We start from the raw sequence: 16,285 nt of genomic DNA, 5'->3' as shown, positions 1-16,285 counted from the left end.
TAAGTGACAGGGCAGTAGCTTTCAACTGAAGAGCTCAGGGACAGTGCCCAGGCCCAGAGTTCAAGCCCCAAGACACTCCCCCCCCCTCCCCACCAACAAATCTTCCTTTTCCACCAGATATTCCTACAAAGACATTGTACTCTTACTTCCACACACTGACAGGCTTTCAAGACCCTGCCTGGTTTTCATTTTAAGGAAGCAAGACATCCCAAGACATCCGGACCATCTGATTTAGAGTGTGGCTTTGGGGATTCACATTCCTTATATCCAAGCTTTCCAACTTTCAAATTTCCCCAAGCTCCTTAATTCCACAAATGACACCACTGCTAATCCATTTACAAATGTCAGACCTCCAGAATTCGATTTTTTTTTTTTTTTTTGCCAGTCCTGACACTTGAACTCAGGGTCTGAGCACTGTCCTGGTGCTTTCCTCAAGGTCCTCAAGGCTAGAGCTCTGCTACTTGAGCCACAGCACTACTTCCAGCATTTTTCTATGTATGTGGCACCAAGGAATTAAACCTAGGTCTTTGTGTATGCTAGGCAAGCACTCTACTACTAGGCCAAACTCCGGGTCTCTTGGAATTTGATTTTGATTTCTCTTTGCTGCATATATATATATATATATATATATATATATATATATATATATATATATATGGTGTGTGTGTGTGGGGTGTCATGGGGCTTGAAATGGGCCTGGGCACTGTCCCTGAGCTCTTCAGTTCAAGGCTACCACAATACCATTGAACCAAGCCACACTTCCCATTTTTTCTAGAGGTTAATTGGAGACAAGAGTGTCAGGTCCTGAGGCCGGGAGTTTGGCCTAGTAGTGTTCAGGATGCTTACATTTCTCTCTGATTATAACCCATTCTAATCAAATCCCAAACCTCCCAATGAGCTCAAAGCCTTACATCTATGGGTCTCATCACCCAGCTCTCACATAGTTCCTTATGCCCATTACGTGATCATTTAGTTTCTAGAACATAATAAAGCTCATTTCACCTCAGATTTTTGTTTCCCTCCTTACTTTTATCTAGAACAGTCTATCTTCATTCATTTCTTGTTAGCTTTCAAATCCCAGCTTGAATGTCACCTCTTTTTTTTTTTGCCAGTCCTGGGCTTGAGCTCAGGGCCTGAGCACTGTCCTTGGATTTTCTCAAGGCTAGAGCTCTACCACTCGAGCCACAGCACCATTTCTGGTTTTTTTTCTATGTATGTGGTACCGAGGAATCGAACCTTTGTGCATGCTAGGCAAGCACTCTACCACTAGGCCAAACTCCCAGCCCCGAATGTCACCTCTTTATAAAGACTTTCCATGATTGAATTCTAACAGCTCTCCCCTTTCTGTTATTTACTACTACTACTACTACAGTGGCGTTCTGATTTTTTTTTTTTGCCAGTACTGCAGCTTGAACCCAGGGCCTGGGCACTGTCCTTGGGCTTTTTCAAGGCTAGAGCTCTACCACTTGAGCCCACAGCACCACTCCTGGCTTTTTTTTTCTGTGCATGTAGTACCAAGGAATGGAACCTGGGTCTTCCAGTATGCTAGGCAAGCACTCTACCACCTGGCCAAACTCCAGGCCCCCAATCTTTCCTCCTATTCCACAATTGCAGCCCTATGGAGCTGATATTATATTGGACAGACTATCCTGGTCACACTGTCCCTCTCTGAATAGATAGGAAGTACTGAGTTGAAGGAAGTAGCTGAATTAATAAATAGAGCCAAGGATTGCATATCTGAAAACTTTCCTGTTGTAGCTGTCTTTGAAAAGTGGTCCTCAGATCTCATCTTCCTGAACAGCACTATGAGCTTCAGCCACCAGTGCCAGGCTTTGTCTTCATAGCTTAAGGGAAACAGCTTAAAACTCAGGCAACTTGTCCCTGTTCTTATACCAATAGTAAAGTGGTAACAATTCTCCCATGGCTGCTGTGTAATAAATCTTTCTGTGCCCTTCATTCTCTTTATTTGGTATATGGTGGTCAATGGCCTGACCCACCGGGTGAGTCCTGGACTTTTGCGGCCTGGGGTCTTAGAACCTTGCAGAGAGCAAAAGGTATGCAGAGTGTGGCCTGCTGGGTCTTTATCTCAGTTCTGGAACCTGAGGTTCCAGAAGAGTTGCTGCAGTGGTCATCATACTTGTTTCCTATGAGATGAGCTCTCCTGCTCCAGCCAGGGTGCAGCCTCATCATCAGAGGTAATGAGCCTCTCTTCCAAGCTCTGCTGCTCATTTAAAGTGATTGCCAACTGACTGGGAAGAAAGGCTTAGTGCAAAAGCAGATGCACGATGGAGGCAGAGATGCCTCACTTTCCTCTTGCTTTTAGTTAATTAATGGCAGCAAAACAGTTTACATATAATGTTACAAATAGGCTTTCAGTAGACAGAAAGTGACAGCTTTAGCCTTGACTGACTTTGAGAAATTCCTATGGTAGGAGCAGTCTGCCGGGCTGAGGGCATCTGTGAGTTACTGTGCAGCCTTATAGATCTCTCCCTCTCTCTCTGATGTCTCTTCCTCTGTGATCACTTTTTCCCCCTTAAGGACTAGAGGCCTGAAAGACTTTTCCTTGAAGATTTTTGTTGCATATTCCCAACAGTGCTACCTATCCCAATTACCATGAAAATAAAAATGGAGCTTCCTCAGAAAACTAGAAACTAGAATTTGCATTCAATCCAGCCATACCACTCACTGGGTACCTATCAAAAGGTAAGTCAGGATACAAGAGGCACTTGCACATCCTTGCTCACTCTCACACCATTCCCAATGCACATGGGAACAGCTCAGAAGCCCTAGGACTGATGAATGGATCAAGAATATGTGCGATATTCGTATATATATACACAATGGAATATTACTGAGCCATAAAGAAAAAGGAACAGATCCATATTTTCTCTCATGTGGAAGCTAGACCTAGAAGATAAACATGTATATGTTGAAAGACAAAACATCTTTGTGGCCATCGAGCTGTTTGAGAAGACTAAGGAGAGAGGAAAAAGAAAGAGACTGTCAGGAAGTGAAGGCCACTGAGATACATCGCATCTGGGCTTCAAGATGGTATAAGGAAACTTGAATAAAGAAGGGGTTAGTAGGGAAGGGGAAAGAGAGTAACTGAGGGGTAAATCAACTTCTAGGAACATTAATGTATCCTTAAAAATGAATGACAGGAATGTAAAATAAAATCGGTCCTATCTGTGGGGGGTATCGGTGGGGAAAGCAAATTAAGAGGTGAAAGAGATTATGAAACCTGAAATTGTTTTAAGAACCGAAAGCCAAAGGAGAGAGAGTGATAAAAGAGGAGTGTCTGATCAGGAGCCATTTTAAGCAATTAGGGTACATCAAAATGAACTCCTCTTGTATAATTATCAGATGCTAGTAACAATATCTAAAGAGCAGGTTAAGCAAAAAGCTAGAAGGGAAAGTGTGGTATGTTCTAGTGGTGGAGCATCAGCTTTGGGTAAAGCTAAAGGAGAGCTCAAGGCCCTGAGTTCAAGCCGCAGTACTGGCCCAGATATAGATAGACAGGTAGACAGACAGACAGACAGATGGATAGATGGATGGACAGAGATAAAGAAATGGTAGCTGAGTGGGCTGGCTTGTGGTCAGGTCTGCTAACAGGCCCTAAACATTAGAGACAGTGGTTCATTCTAAAAGGTGGTGTTGTTTTTTAATTCTAAAACTTGGAGCTATGACCTGAACCTACACAACCACAGGAACAATAGGTGAGCTTAAGGATTTCCTTTCGCCAGACAGGCCCACCTGTTTTCTCTGGGTCTCCCCTGTTGTGAAGAGTTTGCAGCTTTTTAACATCTTGAAGGAGAAGGCAGGTGCTGATAGATCCCAAGCTGGTCATTTAACATCTAAAAAGGAGGTGTTGGGGGTGGAAGTCACTGTTCTGGGTTTTCGGTTTACTTCCCCGTTCTTATTTCAGTCTGGCTCCTGGGCCTCCACCAGCAGTCTTTCCTTTATAGCCGAGGCAGGCACAAGGGTAAGTACAAACTGCTTTTTTCTTATGCACAGGTTTCTGAGTTTGGTACCAGTTTTACATGAATGCACAGTTTACCAAGTGCCTAGCAATTTGTGGCTGAATCTTTTATGAGAGGTAAGATGGTTTCTATATACCTTTCTGGATACCTTGGGTGGGAAACAAATTAAGTTGACATAAGACAAATTAATGGTAGGAAAAAATTAATCTTAGACAGATGCTCAAGAGTCACACAAGGTATAATACTTAAAGAAAAGTCAGCAGACATGGTCTGTTCTGTAGGGTCCCGAGTTACAGAAAGGATCCAAGGCCTGGGGCTTCCCTGGGCTTGTGGAAGACACCAGACAGAAAGGCAGAGGAGAGAAAATGTGTGGTGAATAATGGTTGTGATGGGTAAAAAGCCTCTCAGGTAGTGAAAATCTGTCTGAGGACGTGAAGACATCCTCAGAGTGGGGACAGTCTGTCTGGGTGTGAGGTCAGTATTTAGTCTGTTTTCTGGGGGATTCGATTTCTTGGGTGGGGTTCATAGCTGCTTTTGCAAGACCTGTGTCTCAGGGAAATCTCTGCTTGCATCTGCTGTTTCCCTCTTCCCCTTCAAGTGCCCATAGCTCAAAGTAATCCCTTTGGGTCTCCATAACTTTCTTTTCCTTCTTTTTGTTTTCTTTATGCCAATATGGGGCTTGAATTAAGGGCTTGGGTGATGGCCCTTAGCTTTTCCCACTCAGGTTTAGCACTCTATACTTGAGCCACAGCACTACTTCCAGGCTTTTTGCTAGTCAAGTAGAGATGAGAGTCTCATGGGTATTATTGCTTCATCTAGCTTTGAACCATGATTCTCAGATCTCAGCCGCATGGGAAGCTAGGATTTTAGGCTTAGCACCCATAATCCTCGCCAAGCGCTAAGCCTTCTTAAACATCATAATTATTATTTAAAAAGGATTAAAAAATTAGAATCTATTAGTGGTACAGAGGGTTTTCATTGTGATATTTCCACAAATGCATACAAAGCACCCTGATCAAACTTACCTCCTTTGTCACTGTCCCTCACTCCATAACCGCCCTTAAAACAATTTCAACTGTTCATTTTGTAAAGTACTTTGGCTACATTTGCCCTTATTTAATTTCTCCATTGCCACCTCCCCCAGACCTGTCTCTCAATAGAGCCTGTTTCCTGACATTTTTTCAAAAAAATTTTTTTGGCCAGTCCTGGGTACAGAACTCAGGCCCTGAGCACTGTCCTTGGGCTTTCTCAGGCAAGCACTCTACCACTTGAGCCACAGCACCACTTGCAGCTTTTCTATGTGTGTGGTACAGAGGAATCAAATCCTTGTCTTCATGCATGCTAGACAAGCACTCTACTACTAGGCCAAACCTGCCCCATTTTATCTTTTTTTTTTTTTTTTAATGAATATTAATTGTACAAATGGTTTTACCTTAGTCGGACTGGCTTCCTTTATTCTCATTTCTTATCCCTTCTATTACTTTTATTCAATCTTTTTCTTCCCACTTCTATAAAGTTGTGTTTTTCAAGATAATAAAAATCAAACCGCCGGGCATGCTCATACCTGTAATCCTAGCTACTCAGAAGGCTGAGATCTGAGGATTGAGGTTTAAAACCAGCCTGAGCACTAAAGACTCTTTTTTTTTTTTTCCAGTCCTGGGCTTGAGCTCAGGGCTTGAGCACTGTCCCTGGATTTTCTCAAGGCTAAGGCTCTACCACTTGAGCCACAGCACCACTTCTGGCTTTTTGCTACGCATGTGGTACCAAGGAATCGAACCCGGGTCTTCGTGCATGCTAGGCAAGCACTCTACCACTAGCCCAAACTCCCAGCCCCGCACTAAAGACTCTTATCTCTAATTAACCAGTAGAAAACTGGAAGTGGGGCTGGGAGTTTGGCCTAGTGGTAGAGTGCTTGCCTTGCATGCACCAAAGTGGGGTTCGATTCCTCGATACCACATACATAGAAAAAAGCTGAAAGTGGTGCTGAGGCTCAAGTGGTAGAGTGTTAGCCTTGAGAAAGTCCAAGGACAGTGCTCAGGCCCTGAGCCCAAGCTCAGGACTGGCAAAAAACAAAAAACAAAAAAACCCTGGAAGTGGCGCTGTGGCTCAAGGGGTAGGACAGTAGCTTTGAGCTAAAGAACTCAGGGATAGCACCCAGGCCCAGAATTCAAGTTTTATGACCAACACACACACACACACACACATACACACATACACACACACACACACACACGCATCAAACCAATTTTGACTCAAACACATTGACACCATGAAATATTTTAAAATTGTTTCTGCTGATTTTACCCCTCATTCTGCTGTCTTATTATATAGTGCAGAAAGTGAAAATTCAAACAATGTAATTATCATAACTGCCTAGGATCTTTCTGTGCTTTATGATGTCTAAGTGTGAAGACAAACTCTGGGCAGGAGAACAGTTTTCAACTTTTAGAATGGCAGTGAGGGGGCTCGGAGTTTGGCCTAGTGGTAGAGTGCTTGCCTAGCATGCATGAAGACCTGGGTTCGATTTCTTGGTACCACATAAATAAAAAAAGCCAGAAGAGGTGCTGTGCCTCAAGTGGTAGAGCACTACCCCCGAGAAAGCCCATGGACAGTGCTCAGACCCTGAGTTCAAGTGCCAGGACTGGCCAAAAAAAAAAAAAAAGAAAAGGAAAAAAAAATGCCTAGAATGGCAGTGAGCACCTATGTATTGCATGGAATCAGGAGGCTCATTCCTTCTTAAAATTAAGCAGCAATTTAAGGAGATCAAGACAATCAGGAATGAGTTATATAATATGTGTTAATTATACAGACATTTACAACAAACACCCCATCAAACAACAGCCTAGTAGACCCTACTAGAGATCTTGCTTTGGGTCTAAACTTAGACTGTAGTTTTAGATTCATAATGTAACTTCAGGACTCCTAAATTTAGATGATCATTTCATACCTATGGAATAAAGCCAATTTTTTAAGAGACTCAGAGACACAAAGATTCAGATAGCATTTGTAAGCAGATATTTACTCAGTTGAGTCACCAGCATCCACACCACACCACACCACACCACAATTTTGAGTACATGATTCAGACTTTGCATCTTATATACAGTTAGTTTCTAAATGTTAGGGCATTAGTCCCAGTGTAAGCACAAAGTTTACATAACTGAGGCTTTATAGGGACCTCAGGCTTGCTCAATTACTTTTGGGATTTTTTTGTCCCTGAGTTTAAACTACTGTCTGACCAGGTCCATCCAGTTGTCTACTCCACTTTCCCCTTATTTGCAATAAACGCAAGGTTCTTATTATGGCCTACAAAGTTCTTAATAACCAGAGTTCCTGCCTGCATTCAGCTACAAGTACTGGTCTTTCAATCCACAGAACACAAAATCCTCACCCTTTCCGCCCCACACCTACCCCAAGATCCTCACTCCCTACCCGCCCCCCCTTACTTGTTCAACACTGGAATGCTGACTCTGTGAGAGCACAGATCACTTCCAAAACAGTCACCATTGTATCCCCAGAAGACTAACACAACATCTGGCTATTTGATAAATATTTGTCAAATGGATGCATCTAGCAGACCAGTAAGCTTGGTGTGATCAAGAATCAGGGCTGAATTTAGAGAATGGGATAGAAGAAATGATGAAGACAATTTTTTTTGTGTGAGGATAGATGTAGGAAATAAAATCTTGGCCTATAATTTAAAATGCACAGAAAAACATGTATTTGTATTTACAAACATGAACTAACTTGGGGAACTAGTTTGGGGAATTCATTCTCCTAGACTGATGGAACACTTGACCTCTTTTGTTTCAAGATTGAATAGGGTTCTACAGCTGTATGCAGGGCAAAAGAATGAATGTCCTTTGGTCACTGAATTTTCTGTCTACCCTGGTTCCTTCTGGGGGTGTTCTTTTGAGCCTATTTACATGGTTCCTTCAGGTCTGGGTTTCCATGGGACTTCTAGATTTCTTTCTTTTTTTTTTTCTTTTTCTTTTTTGTCTGTCTTGGGGCTTGAGCACTGTCCCTGAGCTTTTCAGCTCAATGCCATCGCCCTACCCCTTGAGCCACAGCGCTACTTCCAGTTTTCTAGAGGTTAATTGGAGAGTCTCATGGACTTTAATGCCCCAGCTGGCTTTGAACTGTCATCCTCAGATCTCAGTTTCCTGAGTAACTAGGATTACAGGCGTGAGCCACCACACCTGACTAGATTTCTTTTAAAACACAAGAAATCTTCCTGAGGGTTCCTTGTAGGCTTATATGTATAGTCATAAAAGGCAGTTTTGGAGTTTATTATTAATTATTATTATTTCTCTGTTACCTGTTGTGCTAGCAGAAATTTAGGAAATGGGACCCTCCCTACTCTGCAGCTATGTGGCTCCTAGATCATGAACTCTGCTTTCATTGTGCTAGTTAGCAAAAGCTCTCTTAGGCTTCCTTTATTTTTGAAGTCACTGAGCATGACATTTTGAAATAGATTCAGGTTTTATCCAAGTCAGGAGGCATACATGACATTTTATTCCCCAGCTATGCTCCAACCTTGACATTTGACTGTACTTTTGACAATGTGAAGGACAGAACATCTAGGGCGAATGAATGTACACTGGTACTTCATAAAACTTATTCTGCCAATGGAAATAAAGTTTGCATCGGGGCAGAGAGTACAATTCTGATCATGTCACTCTTCTGCTCTTAGAATAAATGCCTAACTCAACAGAGCCCATGGGGGTCCTGCATGACTTCCGGAATGTTCACACACACCACTCCTCTCTTAATCTCTACTAAGGCCATGTTGGAATTTTGTTGTTCCAAAGTATGTGCCCATGATCTTGGGAAGATTTGTGTACATTCACAGGCCCCTCTTCACCTGCTCCACTCCACCCAGGCTTCAAACGGCTGTCTGCTGAAAGTTTTGCAGGGAAACCTTGTCTCACAAGAAGGGAAGCACAAAGGGTGAAATGCCACTTTTACTGGTCACATTAACTTGATAACTTTGCTGAATAAATGGGTGTTTTTACATACTATTAAGACAAAAAAAAAGTGTGCACCACCTTCCTTCTTTCCTTTTTATTGTCTTTTCATATACTTTATCCACAAAGCAAACTGGCCCAATATTGTCTTACTTCTTTTTGAAAAAGTTTTAGTACTTACTAACTTTGACTTTAAGAGGAAATTTTTTAAAAAGGCATTTTTTAGAAAAAGGAAATAGATGGAAATGTTTTGTTTTCCAAACTTAAACCTCACAAAACAATTTTAACAATGAAATTAACTCAATCTAGAAATAACAAAAGACAATTCTAAAAAACATTCCTATGCTTAGCCAATTACTGTATGCATATTATATAAAAGCAGTAAAGAACTGTCAAAGTGCAAGATAAACTCCTCTGAGAGTTCATCTCTGTTTATTTATTTATTTATTTTTTCTAGTCTGGGCTTGGGCTCAGGGCCTGAGCACTGTCCCTGGATTTTCTCAAGGCTAGGGTTCTACCACTTGAGCCTCAGCACCATTTCCGGCTTTTTTTTCTATGTATGTGGTACAGAGGAATCGAACCCGGGTCTTCATGCATGTTAGGCAAGCACTCTACCACTAGGCCAAACTCCCGGCCCCTCATCTCTGTTTATTTCTACAACTAACAAAGTAGAGACAACCAGAGTATTAGTTTTTCAAGACTCCTCATTGAAGTACAATAAATATAATAAGGTGGTGTGCAAGTGAGGTCTCCATTGCCCTGTGGTACCAGTGAGCCAATATGGGTCCATGCTAAATTAACTGAAGTCACTAAAACCTTACTAACTCAAATTTAAATCTTAAAGTGTTTGATTATCAAATACTGACTTCTAATATGTTGATTTATTCATTTAAAAACCAATCATAGGGCTGAGAGTTTGGCCTAGTGGTAGAGTGCTTGTCTAGTACGCACAAAGACCTGGGTTCGATTTCTCAGTATTACATACATAGAAAAGAGCCAGAAGTGGTGCTGAGGCTCAAGTCATAGAGCTCTAGCCTTGAGAAAGTCCCAGGACAGTGCTCAGGCCCTGAGCTCAAGCCCAGGATTGGCAAAACAATCATAACAAGATGTTAACAAGTCAAAAGACAAAGGGTTAATCATGTAACAGCAAGACAGTATGTTAGAAATGAACTTTACAACTTGGGAGGGGTGGGGGGAGTGAAAGTGGGAGAAAAAACATGGGAAGGGGTAATAATGTTCGAGAAGTTATATACGCACTACCTTATGAATGTAATTAACCTCTCCATACATAATCCTGACAATAAAATTTAAAAAAATAAATAAGTAGATGATACATTAAATAATCTGTCATAGGGGCCGGGAGTTTGGCTTACTGGTAGATTGCTTGCCTAGCACTCGATTCCTCAGTACCACATACATAGAAAATAGCTGGAAGTGGTGCTGAGGCTCAAGTGGTAGAGCTCTAGCCTTGAGAAATCCCAAGGATAGTGCTCAGGCCCTGAGCCCAAGCCCAGGACTGGCAAAAGAAAATTAAAAAAAAAAAACATCTGTAATGGGGCCGGCAGTTTTGCCTAGTGGTAGAATGCTTGCCTAGCATGCACGAAGACCCGGGTTCAATTCCTTGGTACCACATACTTAGAAAAAGCTGGAAGTGGTGCTGAGGTTCAAGTGGTAGAGCTCTATCCTTGAGAAAAATCCAAGGACAGTGCTCAGGCCCTGAGCTTAAGCCCAGGACTGTCCAAAAAAAAAAAAAATCTGTCATGTAAGTGTGGAAGAGATGGATTTAATAGTTTTAAATAGATTTTTTTTTTTTATTTTTTTTTTGCCAGTCCTGGGCTTGAGCTCATGGCCTGAGCACTGTCCTTGGACTTTCTCAAGGCTAGAGCTCTACCACTTGAGCCTCAGCACCACTTCCGGCCTTTTTCTATGTATGTGGTACCGAGGAATCGAACCCGGGTCTTCATGCTTGCTAGGCAAGCACTTTAACCACTAGGCCAAACTCCCGGCCCTTAAATAGATTTTAATTTACATTACTTTTACTTCTTTTTTTATTTTTATTTTTTTGTGTTGGTCCTGGGGCTCGAATTCAGAGCTCTGGGTACTATCTTTGAGCTTTTTTTGCTCAAGGCTAGTGCTCCCACCACATGAGCCACTGGTCCACTTCTGACTTTTTGGTTCTTAGTTGGAGATCAAAGCCTCACAGACTTACCTACTGAGATCCTAAGATCTCAGCCTCTTGAGAAGCTAGGATTACAGGCATGAGCCACTCGTGCCTGGTTTACTTTCATTTCTTTAGAAGAAATATCTGAGTCCTAGAAATCTGGACTCTGTTCATCATTACTGTCTCCAAAATCAGTGGGTATAATTCAGAATACTGTATCAGCATGTTTTCATTCCTTCTCTGTTCCTTTTAGGAGGAATTATAGGATGCTTTGAGCTTTCTTGATTTTACAGATGTAGCCCACTCTTCTCAGCTTAAAACTCTTAGCAGTTTAAAGAATATTAATGTTTGAGGGGACAGGAGTGTGGCCTAGTGGTAGAGTGCTTGTCTATCATGCATGAAGCCCTGGGTTTGATTCCTAAGTACCACATACACAGAAAAAGCCAGAAGTGGTGCTGTCTCAAGTGGCAGAGTGCTAGCTTTGAGAAAGCCCAAAGGACATTGCCCAGGCTGTGAGTTCAAGCCCCAGGACTTGTGCAAAAGAAAAAAAAAGCAAAAAGAAAGAAAGAAAAGAGAGAGAATATTAGTGTTTTAATACAATGTAACTCAGTATGTTTAAATACTCTGTGATCTTGATTCTATCCCCCTAAAAGCACAGAATATACAGTGAAATCTCTAATTGAGTTGAACGGATTTCTTTCTTCTATTTGGTCTGCATGCGCCACCTAGTGGTAAATAAGCATATTTTAAATGCTGGGGGAGGAGAGGGAGGAGAAAGAGGAAAGAAAAGAATGTGTGATATAACATGGAAATGAAAATTTAAATACATATTCCTAAATATTGAATTAGATCTAAATATCTAATAAAGCTCTGAAACATCATTTATATGCCAGTATAGGAAATAAAAAGGTGAGAAATTCATTTGAAAAGGAAAAGGACTTTCACTATACTAGCTATAAGTCTGATTATTCTGGACCTAAATTAATGCTCTTATTGAGGCAAATATCCAAGGTGAAAGCCATATTATGTTTAATCTTTAATAATATTTTTTGGAGGATGGGGTGAAGGTGGTCCTGGGGCTTGGACTCAAGGCCTGGGAGCTGTCCCAGAGTTGTTGGTGTTGTTTTTCTCAACCACTTAAGTTACAGTTCAGATTTCAGCTTTTTGATGGTTAGTTGGAGATAAGAATCTTTCCTGTCTACCTTGGCTTCAAACCAGGATCCTCAGATCTCAGCTTCTTAAGTAGCTGGGATTAGAGGTGTGAGTCACTAAAGCCTGCTCCTAAGGGCAATTTTTATAAATCTTAAGAGTAGGGCCGGAAGTTTGGTCTAGTGGTAGAGTGCTTGCCGAGCATGCTCGAAGACCCAGGTTCAATTCTTTTTTTTTTTTTTTTGCCAGTCCTGGGCTTGAGCTCAGGGCCTGAGCACTGTCCTTGGACTTTTCTCAAGGCTAGAGCTCTACCACTTGAGCCTCAGCACCACTTCCAGCTTTTTCTATATATGTGGTACCAAGGAATTGAACCCGGGTCTTCATGCATGCTAGGCAAGCACTTTAACCACTAGGCCAAGTTCCTGGCCCCCAGGTTCAATTCTTGATACCACATACATAGAAAAAAACCCAGAAGTGGTGCTGTGGTTCAAGAAGTAGAGCTCTAGCTTGAGAAAACCCAAGGACAGTGCTCAGACTACCCTAAGCCCAAGCCTCGGACTGGCAAAAAAAAAAAAGTATTATAATTTCCTTACCTATTTTATACCCTATATTGTATGAACTGTAGTATAAAGTCACAGGATACAGGATTTGGAGGTCACAAACTAGCATTAATTTTATGAATCTAGCAGCACTGAAACTCAGAATGTAAAGTGACAGGCCCAAGGTCATTCTGGTTATGAATAGCCCAATCTGGCAACAAACAAACAAACGAACAAAAAAAGGGCCTTTTCAGTTTGAGCCTAAGAAGGCAAAAAAAAAAATCTTCCCCATTAGCAATGACAAGCTGTCTCTCTGTGAAAAGGTATACTCTCAATTCAGTTATATACTTCGTTAGACACTAAAGAGTATGTGAGCTAATATATACTCGTTTTGTTCTAACATTCTGAGCACAAAGAAGTGAAGAAAGATATACATCATAAGCTATGGAAAAGAGTTTCTAACTATGAAATTCCCTTTTCATATATACGTTCAAGGAAATGTTTTCATAGTCCATGCAGCTGCTACGCTGCTTCATAATCAGAGATCTGTTTTCATAAAGCAGATACCCACTTGTAGATTTCAACATAAACCATGACCACAGCTCCCTCTCATGACCAGTGAATATTCTACAGGCGTCTTTTTATTCTCACTGTTGCATTCGACTAACAGCTAGCTCACTGGTTAAGTTTTAATTGCTTCCAATGAGGTCAGCAAAGGTATTTATCAAAAAGCCCTGAATAAAAGGGCTCTACACATATGCGCATGCACATACACACACACACAGAGGCACACACAAGCTCACACACACACACACACACACACAGAGAAAATCCTCTTGCCTCTTGATTTATGGAAACAATTATGATTCTGCTGGAGTATTTCTCAGCTGAGAAATAGTTTGTAGCTACAGCAGAGAGGCTCCAGTTGCACAGGGCAGACAGCAGACATGGAATTCTTGAGTATCCAGCTGTTATAAACAGAACAAGTAAGTTACTGTTATTTGTCTTTAAAACAATGCTGAATGTTTTTGTTTTTTTTTTTTTAAACTTTTTCTCTCTTTCTCTGGGTATAGTACTGAGGGGGGAAAAGCAAAGTTACCAGAGTTCTGAGCCATGCAAATGTCTAGAGTAATTCTGTTGAAGAACTTATGTAAAGATAAAGTTGACATTCTCCAGAGCAATGTTGACATTTAACTTGAAAACAACAACAACAAAACTTGAGCAGTTCAGGAGAGGATAATTGATTAACCACAAATGTAAAAGTGCAAAAGAAAGCAATCTAGGGAACACACTTATAATTTGTGAATAGTGGCTGTAGATCTGATTAAAATCATTAGCTCTGTGTACAGAACGTTTCTTACAAAACTGCAAATGGAATAACTGGTTCAGATTCTGATTTGTCTACTAATGTATAACTTGTATAAATTTATAATTAGAGTGGAGAGATGATGACATGTTTTGTGGAAGCTGTGCCTTCAGAGTGCAAACGGCACTCTATGTTATAAGGCTGTGTGTCCACTGAAATTTAAACATACACTTTTTAAAAAAATCTTTCCTTTCTCCTCCCTTTCCCATTCTTAATCTCTCATTGCAAACAGAAGTCAAGTAGCGATCAGCTCAGCGTTGCAGCAACTGGCCTTACTACATCTTGTTTTTATAAGGATCTATGAACAGAGAGTTACTTGAGGAGGAATCCGATATTGTCATCAGAAACTAAAAGGATAAGGGTTAACAGTCGGAAAAGATCAACTACTCTCCCTTAAATCAATCTACAGCTCGCAGAGTGGAAAAGGTCAATGACCTAGGAATAAGCATCAACTCAAGATTTAATTTTCATTATGTTATTCATGAACACCCGGAGCACTACACTATAATGCACAAATGGGTACTGACATGGATCCTGCCAACTTTGCTCTACAGATCATGCTTCCACATTATCTGTCTAGTGGGCACTATAGCTTTAGCTTGCAATGACATGACTCCAGAGCAAATGGCTACAAATGTGAACTGTTCCAGCCCTGAGCGACATACAAGAAGTTATGATTACATGGAAGGAGGGGATATAAGAGTGAGAAGACTGTTCTGTCGAACCCAGTGGTATCTGAGGATTGATAAACGGGGCAAAGTGAAAGGGACCCAAGAGATGAAGAACATTTACAGTAAGTAATGTGTTTTATTTAAAGCAGTGCTTTAAGCCCTGGCAATCTGTTAAGGGACACATTTTCAGGTGGCATGCTTTTGAAGTTTCCTTTTTCATGAAAAGTATTAAATACAACTATCACCTTCTAATTTTGCTACACTGGGACTGTTAGACTATGATTCTAAAAATATCTCTTGGAACAGAACAAACCTGCTAATATTATAGTTGGAACTAATCACCCAGGCCAACTGCAAAATATATGATCCATGTCCTAAGCTCAAAATACACTTAAGCCAAATGTAAGTGATATTATTCATACACAAAAAATATATGGTTGGTTCCCTCCAGCAGAAATCGCTTATGGGTTCTCATACAGTTCTCATTAAATTCTCACCCAAACTACTAGTAATCACCAGTTTGAGAATTAAAAATTTATTACTATTTAATATGTCCTTTGAGAGAGTAATTCCAGGATACTTAATACTTCATCTGTGTTAAAAATACATTTGTCTTCAGTCATGTGGCCTCCCTACCCATCCATAGCATAATGTGCCCTTTTGAAGACTGCTTTTACCTAGCAAGGCAGAAAACATTTCTCTAACATTTTTTTTAAGTCTTCTATGCCATCTAAGTTTTATGAGAAGCCTAAGTGTGAGGAAATAAAAGTCAGTTGGAGATTTGATTTTCAGTTGAAAACTTTTATGTTTTCCCCATCACCAGTGGTTTGTTATTTTTTTCCACATTAAAATACCAGCACTTGGGTTTTTCACTTAATGGTTATGATCAATAACCAATGTCCATAGCATTAAAGCTAATGATGTCAAGTATATACTTCAACATTTACTTTAAGGACTTAAGATCCCCAGGTGACAATAAACTTGATTTCCATCGCTAGTATGTGGACAATGTTAATTGTTGCATGTTTTATAAAATGTTAGTGTTGGGCTGGTGGTGCAATCCTTGCCCCATACAGCACCAGATCTATGGTAGGTAATTACTTGAAACTTTGGTTGCCTGCTTGTGCTTTTTGGCTTGTAGACAATCAACATATGAGAATTTGGGAGAGTTATGTTTCTAATATGAAATGGAGACCATTTGTTTAACCATACAAAATGCTAGGTCCATTTGATAGATTGTACTGCCTTATTATTATTGCTAGTTGTAGAGGCATCATCTTAATTCCAGAAGACTGCTCTAATTTGACTGGTTTAATTAAGGAAATGGCTATACTGAGAAGTGTTAGTTGATACCTACTTCCATGTGATCAACAGTTTGGCTTAGAATAAGCTTATCTGAAAAAAAAGTCAGTGAAATGTAGCATAGATGATGAAATCTGGTAGAAAGGCTAG

The 16,285-nt window shown here is 40.7% G+C and overlaps 2 protein-coding genes across 2 annotated transcripts in view; one reads left to right on the top strand and one right to left on the bottom strand.

The window, feature by feature from the left end:
* Fam227b (family with sequence similarity 227 member B) overlaps positions 1-16,285 on the bottom strand; it is a 122,538-nt gene that overhangs the window by 25,736 nt on the left and 80,517 nt on the right. The window lies entirely within an intron of this gene.
* The window catches only part of Fgf7 (fibroblast growth factor 7), a 53,782-nt gene continuing 50,958 nt past the window's right edge, over positions 13,462-16,285 (top strand). The window contains exons 1-2 of the mRNA XM_090358442.1: positions 13,462-13,782; positions 14,395-14,955. Coding sequence (XP_090214568.1) covers positions 14,670-14,955 — 286 coding nt within the window. The 5' untranslated portion in view covers positions 13,462-13,782; positions 14,395-14,669. The remainder of the gene's footprint in view (positions 13,783-14,394; positions 14,956-16,285) is intronic.

This window comes from Megascapheus bottae, chromosome 25 (assembly GCF_031878675.1).
Source record: "Megascapheus bottae isolate mThoBot1 chromosome 25, mThoBot2.hap1, whole genome shotgun sequence".
Taxonomy (NCBI): Eukaryota; Metazoa; Chordata; class Mammalia; order Rodentia; family Geomyidae; genus Megascapheus; species Megascapheus bottae.
This window is presented reverse-complemented; position numbering and strand designations above follow the sequence as displayed.